Source organism: Ursus arctos, unplaced genomic scaffold (genome assembly GCF_023065955.2).
Source record: "Ursus arctos isolate Adak ecotype North America unplaced genomic scaffold, UrsArc2.0 scaffold_15, whole genome shotgun sequence".
In the NCBI taxonomy this organism is placed as follows: Eukaryota; Metazoa; Chordata; class Mammalia; order Carnivora; family Ursidae; genus Ursus; species Ursus arctos.
Window position 1 is genome coordinate 56,170,222 of NW_026622819.1, and position 24,564 is coordinate 56,194,785.

Consider the following 24,564-nt stretch of genomic DNA (forward strand, 5'->3'; position numbering starts at 1 on the left):
TTAACCAACTGAGTCACCCAGGCGCCCCTCATTTCTTTTGAGAGCTAAAAATCTCCAGGCAAAAAGCTCAGCCCAATGGTAAATTTCTCATAAGACCACGCAGCTCAGCTCCGAGGCGCCCAAAACCACTGTGCCTTCTTGCCAGGGTGCAGGAAAGAAGGGATTCTATTCCACATGCTTGGTTAAACCCCTCATTTTCTGTGGATTTAATGCTCACAGGGGTTAAATATCTGTGATGAGTTTAAAAAGCATTTTGTCCACAAATAAAAATATCCCGGACAGTAAATTTTGGTGCTAGATACAGAACAGTGGTCTCCATTATCCTGAAAAAACCATGAGGGATTCTATGGGTTGGTTCTCGAGGCTTAGCTTTAATTTTTCTTTGTTCCCAGATGTAATCGTGCTCTTTCATTCAGGGTTTTAGTGATTCGCTAAGCGTTGGAGCCTTTCTGTTCTGAAAGTCATCCACTTATTAATTTTCATTGTTTGAGCACCTATCATATATGCCAGGCATAGACCGACTCTTGCAAACAAGCAGACGGCGAGCAAGACAGACTCGACCTCTCTGTCTACATAGCTTCAGGCCACGGGAGGAGAAAGACAACTGAGCAGACAGTTATAACTTAGAGTGAGCATAAGAAATATCCAAAGCGCAAGAGAGGACCCCTAACGCAGACTACAAACTGTGTGATCTGGCTGGGAAGGGGTTCTGTTTGCCACTTACACGGCTGCAATTCTAGGCACAACGTCTGGAATGGGGCACTTACCACTACCACCTCCTCGCCTCCGGGTAACATAGTAACGTATCTTTCCCAGACTAACGGGATCTAATTCACCGGTGTCTTCTACTATTTTTCTCATTTCCGTGGCTTTACTGTAATAAATCAACTGCTGCTTATTGAGCACTTGCACTGCTGGCCATGGGGCAGGTAGAGAAGATGCTCTAGGGGTGTATTTATCATATTATATATGCTCTGTGTTAATCTGCGTGCCTCCTTCTGCAGATGAAATTTCTCCAGAACAGGGACTATGTCTTATTCTTCTGTTTCCAGGACTGGCTTCGGGTCTGGTATGGGTACGGGCTCAATCATGATGTGTGGAAGGAAGAATGGAAAGACAGAAGAGCAGAAAGAAGGGAGGAAGGGAGGGAGAGAAGGAGGGAAAGGAAGAAAGGGAGGAGGGCGGACAGGATCCCTTTTTAAGGGTAGCTTATTTGGGTAGCACTTAGCAGATGGGGGTCCAGTCCAGCTTCCTCCAGCAGCATTTCTGAACCTGACATACAGCCATGAATGCGGAGGGAGGAAAGGCTGGAAACCCTGCTGCCCCTTGGGCAGGTGATCGCACAGCATCTGCTTGCCCCCTGAGAGCAGATTTCCTGAACCCCCTGTCCAAGAGGCAGCACGGCTTTCCTCATGAGAGGCAGGCACCACTCCTGCGTCCGAGCCGGCAGAGATGCCTGGCATTGAAAGCTGTCTCTGCCTCTGGCCTGCCAGGCCCTGGTGACGGGCACTCGGTTCGGCTGCCCAGTCTGCCCCTGCAGGTTTCTGCAGTTTGCCGCTCCCTCTTTAGGTCCACCGAGCCTGCCTTTGGGGCCCTGTCATCTGTCAACAGCTGCACAAGTACTCCCACTGGCCACCAGGACTTGAGTCTCCCCTCGGCCGTCTGTCCTTCCCACTGTCACTGGCATGGCCTTTCTTAAATGAACATCTGGTCACACCACGCCCCCATGAAAAGCCCTTCAGTGGATCACGTGGTGCCATGAATCACGACATTCGAAGTCCCCTCCCCACTGGCCCCAACTCCCTGCCTCGCTAAGCTCATCTGTCTTCAGTGCCTCTCCTGCTTGCTGCGTTCCAGCCATCAACTCTTCCGAGCATCGACTCTTTCGTATACCTCTGTGCCTTTGCACCAGTGGGTGATTTTTCACATGCTGTTCCTTCTGCCTGGAAAGCCCTTCCCCCGGACGTACTCCTACTCATCCTTCAAGACCCAACTCATGTCACTTCCTGAGTGAAGCCAGAATCAGGCCTGTCTGGGGGACACCACGTGTGTCCCGCCCCTTCGTCCTTACCTCCAACTGAGTCCTGGTACACGGCCTGTACCTTCTCACTCACTAGTCTGTCCCCTCACTAGACTGAGTTCTCTGAGTACAAGGATGGTATCTTGTTCTTTCTATAATATTTTCATATTCAACGTTTTCATGATTGTGCATGATTTCCTATACATAATAGGTCAACTGCAAATACTCAAGGAATGGATGAACAAACATTCAGTTGACGCATTTTTAGTCGACCATACTCTCTGCAGCAAACTGCTTGGGCACTAGGAATTCCACAGTGACAGAGGCAGGAGAGGCCCCGCGTACACATGTTCCTTCTGGGTGACAGACGGAGACAGGTTGACAAATAAATGAACAAGATAATTTCAGAGGGCACTAAGTGCTCTGAAGAAATATAACTGGGTAGTGGGATAGAGAGGAGGGACAGTGAAGCCTGGGGGAGCTGCTCTGGATGGGTCAGGGAAGGCCACCCTGAGGAGGTGATGTTGGAGGTGAGAATGGATCTGAAGTTGACCATGCCGAGTTGCGAGGGCTTAGCATCCCATGCAAAGGGAGGAAGGAGCGGGGAGTGTTTCAAGGGATGAGGTGGAGCACGGGGCGTGATGTGGGTGAGGGAGCGCCCCGCCATATAGGGTGGCCTGCAGGGCATGACCAGGAGCGTGAACTCTGTTCCAGGCACAATGGCAGAATGAACAGCTGCCGAGATTAGCAGACACGGATGCTCCCAGCGAGTGGGTGCTTCGTGTCCCTCCACACACCTCCCTCACCCTCACATAAGATTACTGGCTGCTCACCGGGCGGGCGGAGACAGCCCTCATTAATCTCAGGAAGCGGGAGGGCAGACTCGGGCAGTGCGGCAACCCAGACTAACTAGAGAACACAAAGGCCGCCTGCCTCGCTTTGTTTTGAAACCGTCAAGTCCAAATTCCGCTAGCTGGCGGAGACAGGGGTTATTGATTTTCCCTTCTGGAATGCATGTCCTACAGAGTCCTCGCAAATAGAAACTGAAAAACAGAGGAAAACACAAGTGCTGAGAAAGATAGGGCAAGGGGACATTTTTTTAAAAAGCAATCTATACTGGCTTTTGTCTTTTTCTTCCTATGCTTTGTTGGATGGTGGCTTGTCACCTCTGTTTTTCCCAATTCACTTCTTTGTCCTTATCTCTGTGCCTTCCCGACGATCTCCCTCTCTCCCCCTCCCGATGCCTCCGGTCCAGTACCCGGCGCACCGTTTGCACACAGGAGGCAGCTTCTGCTGCTTTACCTACAGGACAGTCTCTCCAAGTGTTCTTTCTCCAGATCTGGTTGTCCAGCTCACTGCTGCTCTTTAAACACAGCACCTCTCCCCTTCGCAGACAGGCAGCAGAGTGGGACCAGCCCATAAATCCAGCTTTCAGTAACTGCATAGAGTGGTATCCCCAGCTAATTACCTTTTCTCTCTTGAGAACCAGGAAGCAATTAGGGACTTCCTTCCACTGCCTTTAGCACCCATTCCCACTGGGTTACACACCACGTGTGTCCCGCCCTCGGCTCTGACAAACGTTGCACGCTTGCCCCTTTGCCTCTGTGAATCAGGCCTTCCCTTGCTACAGGCTTCTTGGCTACTTGTCCTTTCTTCCTGTTGCTAGCATGGCTGAGTAGAGAGGACCTGGGTACACAGAAGTGTCTATGGATAGAGTCTAAAACATGGTTGGGTATGTTACTAAGGATAGATACGTGGGGAGGGCTAGGCCCAACTGCGTCTGTTGACTTTAACCAAATTAAACACACTGATCGAAACTTAACTTTATCATCTGGAAAACGGGTGTATCACAGTCTCTTCCTTCTCGAAGGGTAATGTCAGGACAAGCAAAGAAAATCCATGTCAAGAGTACAAAATTAAAAAAAAAAATAGACAATCCTTGACCTTCTCTTCCTAATGAAATATATGGTATCGTGGATAGGCCCAACTGTAGTCATTTCATAGCCTGATACTCCAATAATTTATCCTCTACTCCTATTTTACCTAAGAAATAGAGCAGTGTTATGTTCCCCGAGCTCACACAAGGTGGTAGAGAAGGCTGGGGAGGGGGTGAATGGGAGGTGGTTCTCGAAACAAACTGATGAGAGGGATGTACCTTCCTGAGATTTAAAATTTGTAACGAGAGAGACAACCTACATGCAGGTAATTGAGGTCTGGTAGGAGGAGGAGTGTTTCCTTAATAGGTTTTATACAAACTTAATTTCTGCAAAGCGTCTTCTATTTTACATGTACTGATGCATATTTAAACGTATAACTTCAATTATCACCTCGATGCAGATGCTTCCCCTCCTTGAACTTGCTCCTCAGCTCAGCTCCTACATCTCCAATTACCCACATGATAGTTTCGCTGAAGGCTTATTTCCTCTACCTCCCTCTTCTTAAAGCCATCGAAGCTGAGGCTCATAGACAAAGCCGTGGCCCAGAGACCAAAGTCATTTACCCCGCAGGAGCAAGAGGATGGGATGTCAGGCTCGCCAACTTCCAACACACAGAAGATGCTCCATCCACCTGTCTGTGGAAGACTTGACATCACTTCACACCCAACTTAACGATCTTCGAGTTTGTCTTTTCTCCTGACCTTTCGGTCTTTGTGGAGTGGAAGCTTCAAGAAGGCAAAGCTCGCAGATCTACAGATCTACAGCTCTTACTTTCTGTGGCTTGCCCCAGAGCTGGCATTTAGCAGGTTCATTTTGACGGCTGCATAGATGAAAGTCTATGAAAATTTGCCATCATTCCTTGTATCGTCTGAGCTCGGAAACTCATCATTTTCTACTTTTCTTCCCCCCCGGCTACTAATATCTCACTGATTGCCAATTTCTGTTGCCTTGGCCCTGTTGGTATCTTTGGATCCTTCTTCACTTCTGATTGCTCTCTTTCCCAAGTGTGAGCCCTGACCCCTTACGTTGGGTTCAGCCTCATCTCCTGTCCCCCTCTTTCCTCTTCCTCCTCCTCCTGTCCTAGGCTCCTCTTCCACAATACATGACTTCATCATGATTTTTCCCATGTTGGAAAAATCTACATTCTCAGTGCCTACATCTAAAGTGCTTGCAGGCAAGTGTTGCCCCCACCTGGCCTCCACCTGGCCTCCACCTGGCCTCCACCTCTCTTCCTAACCTTATCACCTGTTGTTCTGTCTCATAAACCCCCACCCTCACAAGATGGCTCTGCCTGTGTCCCTTAACACACACCTTATACAGGTTTGCCTCTATATTTGCACACACTATTGCCTCATTTACTTTGTGAGTTCCAGTCATCATTCAGGCCTGGGTAAAGTCTTTAGGATTATAACTACAACAAAGGAATACAGCAGTCACAGTAGCTAGAACTTTCTAAATATCTTCCATGTACTAAGCATAGTACTAAGTTATCCATACTCATTATTTTATTAACCTTCACAAAAAGCCTAGGAGGTTAAGTACAATTCTTATCCTCATCTTACAGTGGAGGAAATCTAGGTTCGGAAGTGTCTAGTAATGTGCCTAAGGTCACAGACTCTGTGTGCACAATAGCTGAAAATCAGACCTAGATCTATCAGGTGGCCAAAGCCATGTTTCTAACTTTTAGGCTATGCTCCCTAAAGCCATGTGTCTTGTCTCCAGTTTTACCGTAAGCCACCCAAGAATACAGATAATACTTCTGGGCCTCATAGGTTCTGCCCAACCAAGGTATGTTGACGGAACTGATTCAAAGTGTAAAGCGATCAGCCCCCCCCCTTTAGTTCTGTTGGCTAATTCATCCTTTAAGCAGTGTGTTTACTTCCCTCTCCTCTCGCCCCCAGGACCACATGCTGACACTGGGTATAAAAAACAAAAGGAAGATCCTCCCTGAGTTCAGGCCTTTGAGTAACACCTATTTGCAAGGCCTGGAGAAGGAAGGCCTGACAGTTATTCCTGAGTGACTCAGGAGTCTGTGTTTGCAGAACCTTGAATCTTTGAGCTCCTGAGGCCTTTGTGGAGTTAGAGATATTACAGGAAAACAACAACCGCCCCCCCCCCTTCAGCAACTACCGTGGACCACTGTGAGATTTAATCACTTTCTTGAGAACCAAAACTGCAGTTGGTAATTACACAGCTTGCGTATACATCACTATAGTGTTTTGTTGTTGTTAACTGGCCCATTTAAAATTAGAGCCATGAGACAGAACAGATAAACCACATTACATATGTAAAATGTATATCTGGGCATCAGCCAGATTAAGAAGCTGGCTGACCTTGAGTTAGTTACTGCCCTGCTCTGGTCCCCAATTTTCTCACTGTTGACCGGTGGGGTTTTAGAGGGTCTCTAAGTTCTCTTGCCTTGCCTTTCTGGGATGCTAATTAGCATCTTAATTTGGGTTTATATGCACAATCTTGAGTCACATTCTCCATGGCTTTGTCTGCTCCAGCCTGCCCTCTCCTGCTTCTGAGCAAACACGCCCAGATGAAGCGGTGGGCAGCTTGCTGTGTGGAATCCCCTTGCAAAGTCCTCGCTGCCCTAGGCTCCCTTCACCTCGAGATGCCTCTGCCCTCTTGTGTGCTTTGCATGTGAAACAGCAAAACTTCCCGCTAGGTTCTCAGCCACAGGGGAAGCAGACAGCCTGTATCTGGGAGCCATCATCAGCTTCCCAGGACACTAATATCCCTGCAGTCCTTATAAGGAAAACCAGCTAAAGTAGTTTTAAAGAAACCTCCTTCAAGACTTCTCAAGTTGAGTGGGAGCCTGCAGAGGCCAGTGGACAGAGATGCTTGCCCAGACCAACCAGACCCTCTCCTGGGCCCATCTCCCAACACACGCTCTGAACACATGGACATGGAGATAGGGCAGAGAATTCAGAAGGCACAGTCCTCGTGAAAGTAAGGGCCCAGGAGTCCCTGCTAAATAGCATGGAGGCCAGGTTAACAACAACAAAGGTTATTTGGCAAGTTAAGACACATAGTGATGGACTAGTTCTTCATGGATCCTATCAGTGGGCACAGGAGTCTGCATGGGGTAGAATGATACAGAACCCCACAGGCAGGCGCGCGCGCGCACACACACACACACACACACACACACACACACACACACACGAGGGGAGCAATTATCCAAAATCTGCAGAATAACATCCGTGGAGTGCACCCATGGCAGTTTCCTGGTTTTCACACCGTACTAGTTATGTAACATGTTACCACTGGGACGAAACTGGGGTAAAAGGACACGTGGACCTATCTAGTATTTTTGAAACTTCCTGGGAATCAATAATTATTTCAAAATAAAACTAAAAACACCTCCCAAACCAAGCAGCTAGTGCAGTGAGTGGATGTGGCTGCGTCCCCCTGCGATCCTGGGATACCAGCGGCCAGGCCCTCTCGCCAGACCCTATTACTAACGGTGATGCCGTTGCCGTCATGATCATTACCCCCATCATCCGGGCTCCCATTTATTGAACACTTACTATGTACGAGGCACGCTTCCTCATTTGTGTGAATGCCCCCACCAGTCCATCATCCCCATTTTATAGAAAATAACGACCTGGGGAGTAGCTGAGTCAAGCCCCAGGCCACAGAGCTATGGTGGGGCCAGGCGCTGACCCAGGTCTGGGACTCTAATGCTCACACTTGGGGCCGGAAAACCAGAGAGCAACGGGACTGCGTGGAGCTGTCATGGCATCCAACGTGTGTTCCCTGGAAACCACTCAAGCACATCCCTCACTCTGTCTCAAAGGCGCCTGCACCGAACCAGCACACGGCAGGGGATGCCACCTTCCCATCGCGTCCCTCACCCCTGTTCTCGCCAGAAAGTCACATCTGCAGAGAAGAAAAACAAAACAAAACAAAACAAAACAAAACAAACCACTTACAAGTTCTTCACGTTGGCGATGCCACGGAACGCCTTCCTCGGGATCCCCAGGATCTGGTTTTCGCTCAGATCTCTAAACAGGAAGAGAAGAGGCACACCGCATTAAGGACCAAGGCCCGGCTTTATCTGCATCTCATTACGACAACAAAACCCCTCGCAGGCTGCCTCTGAGATCAGGAGTGTTGGAGGGACTGTTCAGTCTCAGGCCCCAGGCTGCTACGAGCCTTCACATTGTTCCTCTAGTGATGGCCTTTGCTGGAATGGTTACCAGGCGGGAGCCGCTCGCCTCCAGGGCGGGCTCTGTGGGTGGTCTCGCACCTCCAGGCCACGAGCCAACACGCTGGGTTATTTGTTGCTCATACCGCACCCAATTCTCTGTTTTGCCACCTCCCAGAGAGACCTCTTGCTGCCCCCCACCCCCCAATGTCCCTCCCCCACTGCAGGGTCAACAGCACTCAGTCTCCCACTCTTAGGCACTCTCTGCCTTTGTTATCTGGGATTGGAAAGGAGCCTAGCCATCCTGATTTTCTGATGGGGGTGACCATCTCCGTTTGTTCCAGAGCCCCAGACACCCCCCGGGGGCCTCCTGGATCGGCTTAGTGACAGGCCTGATGACTTCAAATTACATTTCTACAAACCTGTCCAAAATGGGGGTCCCACTGGCCCTTCATCTAGCATTAAGCAGTGCTAATGTGTTGTTTTGAAGAAGAAAGGTAAGGGACAAAGTGTCAGGTGTTGAAGTCGGCTCAAACCCAGGTCTTGTGACAGGGTCCTCTTCAAAAATCCCCAAAGCCTCAGTTTCCTTTCCTAAGACCCATGTGGCTTTTTCTGTTTCCCTCCCCCCATCCCCCCCCACTCAAACCAAACACATGCACTTGTTTTCATTCACACCTCAAGCTTGCCTGGAATCTCAGTGAGTAATCAGTCATACCTGTGTGTACACACACACACACCCCAATCGTATGTATATACATCTATAGATACAGATATATATCTCAATTATTTTGAAAATAACACAAAAATCATTAGATATTAAGGTAAACAATTACCTACCCAGACCTTAACCACTGTTACAAATGAGGAGCAATATGTATAAATCTCACCAATATGATCTCATAGTATATAGTCAGTCATAAACTCTTTTTCCAGTTATTATATTAAGAGCATCTGTTCCCGTCATTACAGTACGTGTGCGCCAACAGTTTTAATCACTGTACACCATCCAATTGTATACAGGGCTATAGGATCCCGCACTGTGGGCTACTGTCATTTAAGGAAACGCTAGGATGAGTTTTCCTCCCCACACGTTTTTGGGGGCAATCGTTGAGCTCCTTCCTTGGTATAAAGTCCTATAAGGAGAACGTGCTGGGTCACAGCGTAAACATCTTTAACTGCCAAGTTGTCCCAGAGGCAGATTGTACTAATGGATACTGTCCCACACTGATTTTCCACAGGAACCTAATCAAAGCTGAAGAGGACTCCAAATATTTATTTGAAAAGAGAGGTCAGACAACCATCCCCCACTAAAACTAATGCTAAGTGAAATAAGTCAAGCAGAGAAAGACAATTATCATATGATTTCTCTCATCTATGGAACATAAGAACTAGGATGATCGGTAGGGGAAGAAAGGGATAAAGGGGGGTAATTAGAGGGGGGAATGAAACATGAGAGACTATGGACTATGAGAAACAAACTGAGGACTTCAGTGGGGCGGGGGGTGGGGGAATGGGACAGACCGGTGATGGGTAGTAAGGAGGGCACGTATTGCATGGTGCACTGGGTGTTATATGCAACTAATGAATCATCGAACTTTACATCGGAAACCGGGGATGTACTGTACGGTGACTAAAAATATAATAAAAAAATCATTAAAAAAATAAATAAAATTAAAAAAATAATAAAATAAAAATAAAACTTAGGCTGTCTAAATTCACCTTGTGTGAAGGAGCAGGAGGAAAAACAGAAAACAGAAGAGAGGCGTCCCTTTCCTGCTCTCACCTGCGGAGAGGAGTTATCACACTTCAAGCAGCCGGCTGGAACTTTAGACACTTGGGGATTGTCTGGGGCCATGGTTAAGCCCCAAGGCAAGGCTCAGAATTGGGGTGGGTGTAGATACAACTACGGGTGGCTTCTGGGACTGAATAACACGGTGTTCCCCAACTCAAATCCAGTTTCCTCTGTCTGCAACTGGTGTAAATAAATTTAGATGCACAAGGAGCCCCGTTGCAGGCTCCCCCGGCTGGCCTGATTCAATGAGCAGGGCTCCAGCCTGGAGTCGGGGCACTGAACAAAGCCCACGGTGACAGGAGAGGTCAGGCGGGGTCACCAAGGTCACTTCTCTGCTCTCCATCAGACTCCAGGAGAAGAGGGCGCAGGTCCTGTCATCTGACTAATGCAATTTCCACCAGGCATCTGGGCTCTACCCAAGGCTCCAGCCACCACAATGGGCCTAGTCTTTTCTGCCAAGTAAAGGCTGGTCTCCAGGACAGCACGCCCCTGCTCACTACCCTCCCAGCCTTGGCTGCTATCTTTGGCCACTCTGGGAAACAGGTCGGGCCATACTTCTGGCCAACGGCTGACGATCAGAATCAGGGGCAGGGGAGCACACAGGGAGGGGTTTAGATGAGTCAGCTATAACCATGCCTAGGAGCTAGGAGAAAGGGCACGTACTTCAATACTGCGTTAACCCTCGGAGTTTAAGGTGCTCCAAACATACTGAAGAAATAACTGAATGATGGTTCTGGCTTGTAATATGGTGGGATGATAAGAGGAGAGTAACATTTTAGCAGAAAAATCGGGCCCAGCTGCTGGGAAACATCCCACAGAAGCAATCACACAGGCAAAACCCTGTAATCGCACGGGGCAGCCCCTTGGGTTTCTGGTCACTGTTTTGTTGCTGGAAGTAGACCCAGTCTTGCTCCTGTTTGAAGGGACCCAGTTTAAAGTACAGTTTTTTTTTTCACTTCTCTGCCATGGCTTTCCTCCTGCCACAACTGAGCAAAACAGTGGATTGTAGGGAATTTATCTGTTCCCCATGACGATCCGCTTGTAAATTTTATTAATTTTATTTTCCATTGAGCCTCTGTTCTCCAGCTAACAATACCACTGCCATCCATCTGCAGGACTGTATATTGATTTCATAAATACCTCCAGTGGGCTGACAAACTGACAGCTTTAATGGTGTTACTGATGGGGCGTGGAGGAGGGTTCAGGGCTGGGTGCTTCATTTTCGGTAACTGCCCCTTCACAATTATCTCGAGGCCTTTGTGAAGGCTCCTAATAGCGCGTTTATCTCAGCGTGATGCCAGAGCATGGAGCTAGGGCTAAGCACTACCCTTGAGAGAGACAAGAGCCACCATTTTCAGCTGACATTTACATAAAAATAACAAAATCTATCCGCAGTGTCCAAGAGCCTAGTTCTGGCCAATTGCTTGCTGGGGGTTTAGTACCTTGCCCCTCCTGAGGGAAAACGCTCAGAAGGAACCAGGGAAAGAGAACTTTTTTTTTTTTTTTTTAACATTAGATGAAAGGTATGAGGCTGGAGCACGATAAGAGGATAAGGGGTGTGCTGAAATTTTCTGGGGGAAGTAAAGGAAGATGGCTGGTGGGAAACGCTTTCTTGGTTGGGAAATAGGGCTACGGATTGGGATGCCTTTAAATAATTAGGACTCTGAAAGAAAGGAGAACTGCATTAGCTAAAGTGCATTTTCCTGCTTCCGGAAGATGATTAACCGACGGATTATTCCATCCAAAAACACAAGACCAAAGAGGACTTATTAAGGAGACAGTAAGTCAAATAGGAGTTGGCAAGAACCAATATATCCCCCTTCCAGCCAACCCCCCCCTTTTTAATTTACTAAAATGCTTTGGACACAGATTAACTTTCTTCACAAATTTATTATTGCTTCATCTACCTTGAAACGGGAACTGCAGACACTTTGATAAATGGATTGAAAGGTTGTCTACTTCCAGTGGAGCTTTGCAATGCTTCCCGGTCTCTCCCTGCAATGTCAGGCATGCTTTGTTCTCAGAGCAACAGTGAATGACAGTCCCCACTTTCACCCCCACCCCTGCCCACCCCATGTTTACCAGGGAAGATGGTAAGGCAAGAAGCAGGAAAATAGTCTCCTCTTCGCTCTGGTGGGGACAATGCACTTGTCTCAGGTCACATTCATGCTCCCAGGAAGTCCTGTCTGTGTTAAATGGCAGTTTGTGGGGGGTGGAATTTGCTCCTAGATGTTAAACTTCAACTATTCCAAAGGTACAAGATGGGGCTTGGAAACTCCCCCAACCTTTGGGGATTCTTGTTTCTGAGGTGGGGCAAGCGAGTTAGCTGTATGACCATGCAAACTACTGAAATGCTCTGTGCCTCAGTTTCCCCATCTTTACAGTGGGGGCTTTACTGACCTCCTCGGTTAATCACGGGGATGAAAGGACTTGACATAGGTGCGCCTTGCAGGGCACCAGGAACCCTGTAGGCATTCACCAAACGCCTGCATTTCTTTCTATGATGTTCCGCCCATTCAGTCCTGCATTTTATATTGCTGAGAACATTCTTTATGACCCTCTTCAGGACATATGTCTAAACTGTGCAAAGAATAGAACACATAAACATTGCTAATATTCTTTCCATAAAATCTGGGGGAGGGATCAAAGTTTCCCTCCTCTATCATCTAGATAGGAGTATCCATATTTGATTCTAGAGTCTTTTGAATGGGAGAGGAGAGCTTGATTCAGGAGAAAAGGTCTCAGATTGGGCTCTCAAAGAAGCTGACACTTAGCCAAGTGATGGATTCACAAAGTGCTCCTGGGAGAGACCAGTAAGGGATGCAGGAAGCAGGATCAAGAAGGGAAATACAGGTCAGTTAGGAAAAGTCCTAGCCTTAGCCCCATATCCTGGGAGCTCCTGTCTCTAACCAAGGGATCTGGGCCTTTAGAGCTCAGCATCAGATGGTCCTTGGTTAGAGACCACCCAAGAAAAACACAAATTGCCTGGCTCTGCCTGTTCTCCATTAGGCTGAACAGGGTGACTCCAGCAACTCTAAGACTGCTGAAGACATTCCTGGTCATGATCTTTATCCTCAAAATCTAAAGAAGCAGGAGATGGGAGCCAGTGTCAGTAAAGAGACCCAAAGGATCCAACCCAAAGCATTCATAAAAAGGCTTCAAGGGCAATTCTCCTGATTCAGGAAGTTCTCAGATTAAAAAAAAATTACTCATGAAAGATGACATATTCAGGACCGAGGATCAAGAGGTCACAGGGGAGGATTAGTGACCAAAGGAAATTGCGACAACCCGGTCGATACCCTCTTTGTCTACCTCCCCAGACGCCGTACACGGAGAACAATTAGGTACCTTTCTAGAAACTTAAAACAAAAAACAAAAAAACCCACCACTACTTGATTAGCCAAACTAAAAGAGGGGATGATCTAGAAGCATTTCTAGGGGTGCCTGGGTGGCTCAGTCAGTTAAGTGTCTGCCTTCGGTTCAGGTCATGATCTCAGGGTCCTGAGATCGAGCCCTGCATCGTGCTCCTTTCTCGTCGGGGAGCCTGCTTCTCCCTCTCCATCTGTGCGCTCGCTCTCGCACGCGTGCTCTCTCTCTCTCTCTCAAATAAATAAAATGTTAAAAACAAAACAAAACAAAACCTTTTTTATTTGGAACCATTATTGGATTTGAGATCAGGGCAGTGGATTACCACTCTGATTCTCTTTGGCCTGAGTATGTATTAAAATTACTTTCCTAGTCACTGCCTATTAGGGGGAAACCTGCCCATTGGTACAGTAGGTATCAATCAAAATTCATTTAGGGATTTAAAAAATTTCTGATAGATAATCCATGAATCTAAAAATTCTTGTACTCTCACTGCTGCCATGTTATACAAAGCTGAACCCTGCTCCCCTTAGCCCCAACTCCTAATATATAGTAACTGTGACATTATCGCTCCTCTCTAGGAGTCCAAGAGAAAGATGGTCTTGCTTACTTTATTTTATACAATGGGAGGGACAGACATGCAGGAAAAATTATTCCCTGGGGATTTTACGATGTGAACTTCGGGGAGGATTTATCTTAAAAGGTAAATCTCTTCTGCAGGCAATTTACCTTAATAAGCAAGATTATATGTGTTTGCAGTTGGGTCAAACCAAGTGAGCCCCAAGCATATGTCCCAGCTAAGAAGCCCTGGTACCTCCAGCTGGGTGTCTAGTCAATGGCATCCTTTGTCCGAGGGAGATTATAATGGAATAGCTGAATCATTTCCTGAAAGAACTGCCATGAATGCCAGAGACCCAGAGAATCGACGTATCACTGGGGGACAAAAAACCAAAACATGACCAAAAAAACCAAAACCAAACCAAACCAAACCAAAACAAAACAAAAAACCCCAAATGATTAGTTTCCACTGTTCCAGCTGGCTTCTGAATATTTCATTGCACCAGTTTACACGCTTGCTCTCCTGATGCTAAAAACTTACTGAATGAAAGAGATCAGGAAAAGCTCCTTTCATTCTGCCTTCTCTGACAAGCTCATTAGAAAACTCCTAGCCACACCATTCAGCTGTTTAATATTGGCAGATTAAGTGTCAGCTCAGATTCTTCATGCAACAAAAAATAAATTTAGCACCTACTATGTGCTGTTCTTCTGTGTCACATGTTCAGACACAGAAGGGAACAGAACTGAGTTCCTGTCCTGGAGCTTGCATTCTCTTTGACCCCCGATCAAATGAACAGAACTCTTCCCATATTTGATTGGAAAACAAACATCTAGATGTCCCCCAATGTAAGAGCTGCAGTTTCACGGTTTTTTCCCTTTCCAACAAGAAGAAATCCTGTATCTAAAGTCACACTTCAGACTGTTCCTAACCAGCAAGGAAAATAATTCACAGCTTTGTTTTACTCGATGCTCGACATCTTTTAAGTTTTTTTTTGGGGGGGGGGGGAAGATGCTGATCTGAATCACTGGGACTTGCAGTCTTATTTCATCGAGTACTTTGGTTTTATCTTTCACAGTGGACATCTGATAAAATCAGGACGGTTTGCAGATGCTATTCAGAGTTGGCATGGCACGCGGCAGCTGTTCTCGCAGTGGGGCTCATGGTCTACCTCTCCAGAATTTTCGGATGATGCTTCAAAAAATACAGATCCTTTGTTTCTAAAATAATTTAGATAGGATAATGGTATTGTGGGCTATGTTTCCCTTCATTGAGGTCTTTATCTTTGAGAGATGCATACTGAAGTAATTAAGGATTAAATGACGATGTCTGGGTTTTGCTTCAAAATAATGTGGAAGAGGGGGGAGTGGGTGGAAATGGAGAAGGAGTAAGATTGGCCATGAACGGATACTTACTGGAGCTGAGTGCTAGGTGCAAAGGAGTTCCCCTATAACTTGTGCTTGACTTTTACATATGTGTGAAATTTTCCAGAATAAAAAAACATAATGCAGATTTCTGGGACCCATCCCAGACCTACCGAGTCAGAAACCCTGGGGATGGGCTCTGGAGTGTAAACTTTGAACAAGTTTGAGAGGATGCATAGGATGATTTGTGCATGGGATTAGGTGCTGAGTTCACACCCCAGTTGTGCTACTTAATGGGTTGTGTGTCTGTAAGAACATCAATTCAATTCTGAGCCTCAACTTGTGCTTCTGTGAAATCAGGATAAGCATTGAGAGTAATGAAAAATCAAGTGCTTTCTATACTCTAATGCAGGATATAAATGCAAATCCCTATCTTTGTCTTATTAGCATGAAGCTAACAAATACTGCATCCTATTACCTTAAGTATCTAGGGAAAATTTTGGGGCCAAGGTGCAAAGGCCTCCCGTGTCTCAGGTGTGAGCCTGCAGGTGTTGGACAAAGTACTTATGGGATAGCGTCACAGAAGGCTGAAGGGGGACAGAGTGACAATATCTAATCCATACCTGACAAAGCCACGCAGGGGCCCACTTTGGAGGCTGACCTAGAAGGGATAAGAGTCCATTGATGGTTACACCCTTCCCTGGGACCCCAGCGATTCAGCAGGAGGAAACCAAGCACTTTGCCCCTGGACTCCCCTAAACCTGTAAGGGAGACTCAGGTGACTGGGATTAGAGCATTCCAGGTGCGGCCTCACAGACAAGTGTTCCCCAGGTTTCTAGGAGGGTTGCATTGAGGGGGAAAAACACTGGAGGACAGGTAATGAGCAGCCGGGCCTTGAGGCAGATCTTGCGCTGTGACCATTCTAGAGCAGGACTGCAAGTAAGGTTAGGGTTATTTGTTTGCTCTATGATTAGTCACTAACATACACACCTTCTGTCTCCTTATGGGCAGATGTTCTAGAAATCACAAATTCAAATGCTTTAGGATCACACAGGTTAAAGAAAATGAGCAAAGCAGGCTGACTGTGGACACAAAAGTAAGGAGGGGTGAGCTGGGGGACATAGGGCCCATCCCAATGAATTCCCCCCAATTAAAAACAAATAACCGGGGCGCCTGGGTGGCACAGCGGTTAAGCGTCTGCCTTCGGCTCAGGGCGTGATCCCGGCGTTGTGGGATCGAGCCCTACATCAGGCTCCTCTGCTATGAGCCTGCTTCTTCCTCTCCCACTCCCCCTGCTGTGTTCCCTCTCTCGCTGGCTGTCTCTATCTCTGTCAAATAAATAAATAAAATCTTAAAAAAAAAATAACCCTCCGTGCTAGTCAATAGGACACTTCAGCCCAAGGCTGAAGGGTATGGAGGCCAACACCCCTCCAGAGGGGATCTGCTAATTCTAGGACAGCATTGTCCCATAGAAATATAACATGAGACACCCATGAAATTTAATTTGTTCCATTAGCTGCATTAAAAACAATAAAAACAGCTGAAATGAATCTTAATAAAGTATTTTACTTAACTCAATACATCAAAAATATTTTAACATATAATCAATATAAAAATAAATTAATGAGATACTTTATATTCTTTTTTATACCAAGTCTTCAGAATCTGGTGTGTATTTTATATACATCTCAAGTCAGACCAGCCCCATTTCAAGTGCTCGGTAACCACACATGGCTAGCACCTGTCATATTGGACAGTGCACTTCTAGAATAAGGCTAGGAGCTTGATGCCACAGTTCTATGCCCACTCATTGTCAAGAGAGGAAAAAAGTATTAGATACTGGATCCAATCTAAAGGAGCCCAGTGTGGGACTCCTCGGAGGCTGGGCGGGTGGGTAAACAAGAGGAAATGTGAAAGGGAGCCATTCAAGATAGAAGCCTTTGGATTTAAGGAAGCAAGCCAGGGCTTGAAATATCCTAGTCATTCAGCCATTCCTCCTACGAGCAGAGAACCGCCTTCCAGGCATAGGATTTAATTTGCATCTTTCCGAACAAACTTTCCAGGGCTGGCAGGGTTAACCAATGCTTCCAGTCCAAACAGAAGCTTTCTTCATTGAATTATCATATGCAACGCCAACTAAGGCTCTTTGTGTTCATGAAACAGCATTATAGCTGACTGATCATCTCCAGCAAAGGATGCAGAGGCTGAGCTTCTCGACAGCTAACTCCTAGAATTACCACAATTTAGCGACAAGGTAGTTACATTAGACAGGATTGGGGAGCTCTTGTTATCAGTCCAATTGTGCCCTCTGTTCTGGTCCAGACTTCCCTGCTTCACTAAGTGGCCTAAGAAACATCAGCAGGATTCTAACTACCAGCATCTGACTCAAGTTCGTGTGTCCGCTGACACGAACCCTTCAGTGGGTGTAACTGAGATTTTTGTGTTCTTACATCGTGGGCAGAAATCTGATGCTGAAAACCATCTGATCCGAAGGATCTAATCACATGCCCAAGATAGTCCTTTGCCAATTTTAGGCCCAATGAAACGTTTTGGTTTAATTTCCCAATCTTGATGTGTGTGTGTGGGGGGGTATCAAAAGAATGGGGACCAGGGTTTTCTTTTTTTCCTTTGTTTGAAGCCATGTGTCTGCCCAATAGAGTTGGGGAAAGGGAACCCATTTCTGTGCAATCCATCCTCCTTCCAGGCTGACATACTGTTCGATCCCCTCCTTTCCCTCCGTCTCTCTCCCTTGGCAGCCCTCTGAGGCTTTCATCCCTAATTTGATTGTCGTAGCTGACACTGCCAATCTGAAATCCAGGAGCACGTCTAACGCTGGCTGGACAAGGGGAGTGCGTGGGGAGTAGAGGGGGAGGCAAATTCATCTTGAGAATAGCTTTATGTAAATCGATCCTCTGGCCGAAAGCTGGAGCGAAGCATTTGCTGATTAATTGGAGAAGCGTCCTTGTTCCCGTGTCTTCTTTAGAGAGATGGCCCAAATTGAGTCCTCTCTTCTTCACAAAGACATTCCCATGCCAAAAAGCTTTTGCAATTAGGAGATGAAACCTTACGAGCAGGGGGGTGGAGGCAGCAGGGGTTGGGGGAGCGTTTATGGAATTTGTTCTGAAATGAAGTATGTGCATCTGGGCTGCTTCATGATTAATTGCTGACCGGGTACCTTCATTTGCCTCCCAGACGGTGGCCGGATAGCCTAGGTTCTGAGGCAGAAGATCCCATCGGTGAAGACCCACTTGTACAATTAGCAAAAATTAAGGGGGTGGAAAGTATACCTTCTAACATGTTTTTCTGGTAGATTCCAAATTTATATTTTCAGTGACTACTTGGGCCCATTTCTGTTGCCATCAGAAAGGAGAGAATGTCTGTGATTGACTCAATCTCTTTTCCCTGTACCTCTTACTGCCTATGAAAAAGCGCCAACAAAATGCCAGATCATCCACCAAAGTGGTCCTTTAACTGAGGGCACTGTTCAATCTGACCTTACCCCAAATCTCAAAGCAAATTAAGGACTTAGGCACAGGCAGATGTGAGTGGATCCAGAGAGATCTCTTGTTTGCTAATCCTGAGCTGACTGAAGGTCAAGCTTGTATGGAAACATGGCCGTTTGCACGGGCTCCTTCATTTAATTATTAGTTTCACATGGTCAGAAACTTTTGCTGAGCACAAACCCTGACACACCACTTAAAAAATATTTGTTGAATGGATTAAAAATAAGCAAAAAGGATTTCATGTCATTGCCTGGTTCATGAATGATCGAGAATAAATCTCAAGCTATGGGGATTTTCTCTCCCCAAGTCCAGTTTGGCCCTTTCGAAGGTAAAGTGCTCTGCCCCTGTTCCCCCACCCTTCTCTCTCTGCCTCGCTGGTACAGTACGGTGACTGAGAACTGATGTCACTAGAACAGGCTTGCGTTCGAAGGAGCCACCGGTAAAGTCTTTGAGAAGGTTTAGTGAGCTACACTGAAGTGTGGGAATGAGCGGGTACCTGGAAAGGAAGGCTAAGCAAATAATTTGGTTTCTCAGAATAGAGTTTAAACCTGGTCTGAGAGGATACAAAAGATTTGGAAAATGAATTTAGTCCAGAAAAGGGCTGTGTGCCTCACAAAGAAACATCTCCAAGGACATGCCCTCCTCCTCTCCCCACTTCTGAATTCTGACCCTTGTTGAGACTAGGATACTAGAGACAAACTCTGGGGACAGAAGGAGACACTATTAGCATTAAGCTATAGACGATGTCAGAAGGGGATGGCTGGCAGTGAGAAAGTTTTGATTATCTTTGTGATAACTTTCTCTGTGATAACTCTCCTTTCTGCCAAAGGGTCGAAGAGATGTGGAAACCCGCACGAAGCCCGAGGATTAGAAGTCCAACTGGGGAAGGTGGGAAGCAGAGAGGCAGGCCAACGGACTAAGGCATTGTCATCTGGGAGCAGGGGAAGCCATTTCCTGATTTCCAGCCCCGTAACGTTCAATGTTCAACGTGGTCACGAAGAAAGGATCTTTCCATACTTCCCTGGGTACCCTGTGTGGGCCTGACCCTAGGGTAACATTTATGGACGGAGCAACTCCTCCTTCCTCCACTGGAGGATGTGCCACTGGGGCTCCTCCTCTGCCATGGATTCATTCTCACTGAAGAAACCTGAGCACCTGGGAGCGGGGGTGGGGGGTGGGGGGGATGACACCTTGGGCTGTGGTTGCCCAGTGGCTCGAGTCCGGGATGCAGAGCTGCGGCTCAAGGAAATGGGGCTTGTATATGCCTGTTCCTTCTTGTAACTTTTCGGAACCCCATTAGATAAGTGAAACCTCAGGGATGAAGGTGAGATGCTATCCTGGGGCCATCTGCTGATAAAATCAATGCGGCCCCAGAAAGGCTCAAAATTATCTTCTACCCAGGCAGGAAAGCAATTCAGCAAGAGCTCAGCACCCTGAGCTGCAAGGCCAGCTCCTCGAAGCCCAGTGTTGGACGAAGTATATAGCAGCTAAAGCCATTAAGCTATGTTAATACTACAGCGTGACATTTCTCCTCGTGACCCCCTGCACTATTTATTGTTCAAAACAATTACAGCTATTGCTAATAACTCACACCTGTGGATGTCCTGGTATCGACTCAAGCAAAATAGATGCTGTTCTCTTGCTTATTTATGTAAAAATGGATGCAGTTCAATAGGCTGACACCAAGTTTGAAGTTAACGCTAATGTTTAATCCCAGACCTGCTTCTGGCCATTTAGCATGAGAGGCAGGAGATGAGGGGTGCGTGCTGGGAGAACCTGGTGAACCGCAGAGATGTAAGTAAGCAGTGATGAATGTGGGGCTGCTGCCACTGGTCTGACACCCAATACTACAAACCCCCCTGTCTCGGGCAAAGGGGATAGGTCCTCCATGGCAGGAGGTGGGGGCAGAGAGGAGGGATAGAGGGGGGACTCCTTCTGAAACACCTCCCTTGCCTCTCTGTCCATTACTATAGCCTGAGCCATACCCTGCCTGGTAACTTGACTCCCTTCCTTTCATAACTGACCCCAGAGGTCCTGCCTGTGGTCAGGAGACAGTGAGGCACAGTATTGGAAGGATGGCTCAGGAGCCCAGAAAAACTTGGTGTGAATTCAGACTTGGCCTCTTGCTAGCTGTGGGACTTTGCATGAGTAGATCACCCTGTCTGAGCCTCGGTTTTCTCATCTGTAAAACAGGAACAATGAAAACACTCATGTCAGGGAATTATTATAAAATGGCTAATGAATTTAGAGCTATACGTTACCTGGTTAATAAGCACTTAATAAATACCAATTATCATGAGTGCCGTATCTATTCGAGTCTGCAAACCTACGCGTAGATGACAAGAAAATCCCCGCATTCCTTGTCCCGGAGAATATTACGTCACAGCTCAAACTGTAAAGCAGCAATCCCCAGTCAAATTTAATACCAAAGACAGCAATTCTTGGATTCTGCTCAGCCCGCGCTGCCCCAAAGCTTCCCTGGGTCCTACAGGGAGACCTGACCTCACGGATTCTACTAGGCTCTCCCTGGATGGATGGTCACGGAGCGAAAGCCCACAGCTCTCTGTACACTCCCCGGGAAGCCGGCTGGGACCTGCGGATTCAACAGCGACTGCTGTGCAGAGAAGTCAGCAGGAGGTGCCGCAAAGCGTATGGATGAGGAGAGGACTGGAGGCAGCTCATGGGACCACGGGTGGGAGAGCTGGAGGGTCCAGTCAGACAGCATTTAGACAGGGGAGTGGCCTAACCCTAACTTGGGCTCTGGGCTCAGGATGGTGCCCAGCTGCCTGTGCAGGAACTCGGAACACGTCAAAGTAGCCCTCTACCTTCCAGAACATGAGCTTGTGGGGGTGCAGAGCCATGCGGGAAACAGCCACAAGAGGAGAGGCTGAGATCACTCCAGATGGGAAGGTGAGTTGAATTTGCTACTGAAGCAAATTCCCTGGCTGTCCTTCCTACCCCGTTACAACTGTCCTGTGGCTTACATTTCAAAGCAGAGCAAGGTCATCATTAATAAGGTGACTATAGTGCACCCATGGAGTTAGGTGCTATGGGTCAAAGCTAAGAAAATGAGAAGACACCGTCTGTGGGAGAGGACAAAAGGGGACAGCAAGTATGACATCACCTCTTAGGAAATGAAAGTCACCTCTGCAGACAGACCCAGCTGTTCAAGCCAAGATACACTGGGCCTCTGTCCTCTCCTATCCCCAAACCCACCCTGGAGGCTGCTCCAGGAGTGAGGGGAAGGAACCAGAAAGTCAGCCTCTGAGTGCTGGTGTGGAGGGGCTGAGTCTGTGATCTTCTTTCAAGGCAGCTGTGGAGGGGTGGGAGAACCCAAGCAGAGAGAAACAGAGAGAGAGAGAGAAATAGATGAGACTGAGAGAGATAGAACAAAGAGAAAAAGATAGGGGAAAAAAGGCAGGGACACAAAAACAAAGAGGAAGGGAGACTGACAGTGAGACAGAATAGAGAAAACAAAAGAAAAACAAAAGTCAGAGAGAAACACACATGCACAGAAACAGTGATTTCCCGAGGAGATCGTGAAAGGCAGAGATGCACAGAGAAAGAGAGAGAAGTGCAGATGTGAGACAAGGGACACGGGACAGAGACAGGTGCAAACACACAGAAAGGGCTGGGTTGGGAGAACAAGGGGCAGAGGATAGCGAGAGGCAGAGGGTCAGGCAGAAGCTGTGCAGAGATTCCTCTCCACAGATCCTTAGTGTCTGGGCTTTCTCAGGGGACCAAGAAAGGGAGGGAATCCAAGGCCTCACTCACATCCCACGTGGAGGCTGCTCTGGAAACAAGGATGCGTCATCCTCCCTGCCTGGACCCTGCACTGAACTCAGTCCTCCGCCCCTGCTGACCCTTGTCCACAGACCGCAGCCCCCCCAAGGAGGGCAAGGTGCTAGCACCTAGGGGAAGGTCCCCCAGGACTTCACCCAAGCTCCCATCTCTAAGGAATGGCTCCAGTCCTGCTGCCCTCAGCTCCGGAAGGCAGGCACAAGAGGTTTTGGCAGAGAAAACTTGTGGAGGTTTCAAACTTCTTACATTACGAAGCGAGTTTTTAAAAGCTCCATAAAATTTCAAGGCACATACTTAATGTTCAAATGGCAGAATATATCGATCCCTGCCCATCCTCTAGTATCTTAAGTTTACCCAGAGGACCATTTTATTTAATTAACTTGGTGCTTTATTAATATAAATATTCTCCTATTGATCATAAGAGGCCCTGACAGGCACTCAAGCTGGGTATACATCACCGTCCCTCTGAGCAGCGCCACTTAGAGGAGTAGCTGGCTCAGAATCAAGAGAGTGGCAGGAAGTGGTCCCCTGGGATGTCAGGCGCTGATGAATCTATAGCAGTTTTTATGGAGGGAGACTCTTTTTTTTTTTTTTTTTTTAAGTTCCAGCTCCTTGATTCTCTTAAAGCAGAAAACATATGGAAATGAGATATGAAAATGGTCTTGGCTTACATGTATCAATTAAGCATGTCAATACTTTAATTAAATCACTCGACCTAATGAGATTTATACCAATGAATATGTTTTATAGTTATAATAGCTTTTCTGGCCACTGTTCAAAATGTCAAATAAATTGTAAAAAGAGGATTAAAAAAAGACATAATTGACGTTCTGAACGGAGGCCAGGTTTTTTTCTTCGTTCCTTTCTTTCCCCTTTATTCATGAGATTTTGGACAGTATGTATAAAGTAAGAGACCCTATAATGGATTGGTTTTTTTAAGAGCCTTTTTCATTTTTCAATTCTAATCCTCCTTATCAACTTTTCTAAGCCTCAGATCATTGAACATGCGAACGCCCTCACTTTCTTCTGGCCCTTTGCAACTTGCTTTTTCAGTCATCTGCAACTGGAGCTCCCCGATACACCCCCAGAGAGGAGGGCACAGCCTCTCTGCCCTGACAAAGAAAACCCTGAAGAGGGTAAAGGTGAAGAGGCATCATGACTGAGAAGGCTTATTACCAGAACATCAAAATATCTGGGTAAACCTATTCTAAATCTCTTATGTAAAAGACAGGCTAAAAGCCTATCGTCTCTAACTAAATAATGTGGCAAAGGAGGCCACGATTCTTGCTTCTCTCTACTTATGCTCTTTTGGTCTCCGCTTTTCTAATCAATTTATTTCTGTATATAACTGTAGTCCCGTAGTCTCTGTCCCCAAAGATAGAAAACAAAGAGCAGGCCTTCTAGACAAATACAAACGTACACAGAACGTGAAGGCGAGCCAGTGAAGGGATAGGGAGCCTTTGCAATACTGCAGTGCAGTCCTCCTGGTACATCCCAGGCAGAACGAGCAAAGCCGGGAGTATTACGATGTAGGTACGGAGTTACTACCAGAAACTGGGATTGCAAAAAAGAAAAAAAATTATTTTGGGGGCACTGATCTGAAATACACAAGTCCTGAAACCTGAGCCAGGCCTAAATAAAGCTGCCCTAAATAAAGCAGACTGACAAGAAGGAGGAAGTGGGTTTCCCTCAAATATTTGGGCTCTCTGGTTCCCCTGAGGCTCTGGCGTATGGGGGCTGTATCTGCGGCCTCCCCACCCTTTCACAGCCAACCCCCCCTACCAGTTCCTGGGGAACGGTGGCACCGAACAGAGGCTCTAGAGAGAAGCAAGAACCTGCCAGTCCTCCCAATTTGATTTCCTTTGCTGACATGATCTAGCCAACACTAGGGAAAAGGACCAAACAGACCAACCATCGTTGGATATTATTCGGAATGAACCATCATTGCACAGAATCTATGATTTGCAACAAATTTTAGAGCTAGAAGACTGAAACTTCTGGGTTTACAGATGGCAAACTGAAGCCCCAAGAGAGAAAGGACCTGCCCAACTTCATACAGCTTGGGGCCA

The 24,564-nt window shown here is 47.0% G+C and overlaps 1 protein-coding gene across 1 annotated transcript in view; it reads right to left on the reverse strand.

Annotated features, from left to right (window-relative positions):
* SLIT3 (slit guidance ligand 3) overlaps positions 1-24,564 on the reverse strand; it is a 594,031-nt gene that overhangs the window by 182,541 nt on the left and 386,926 nt on the right. The window contains exon 5 of the mRNA XM_026510940.4: positions 7,899-7,970. Coding sequence (XP_026366725.3) covers positions 7,899-7,970 — 72 coding nt within the window. The remainder of the gene's footprint in view (positions 1-7,898; positions 7,971-24,564) is intronic.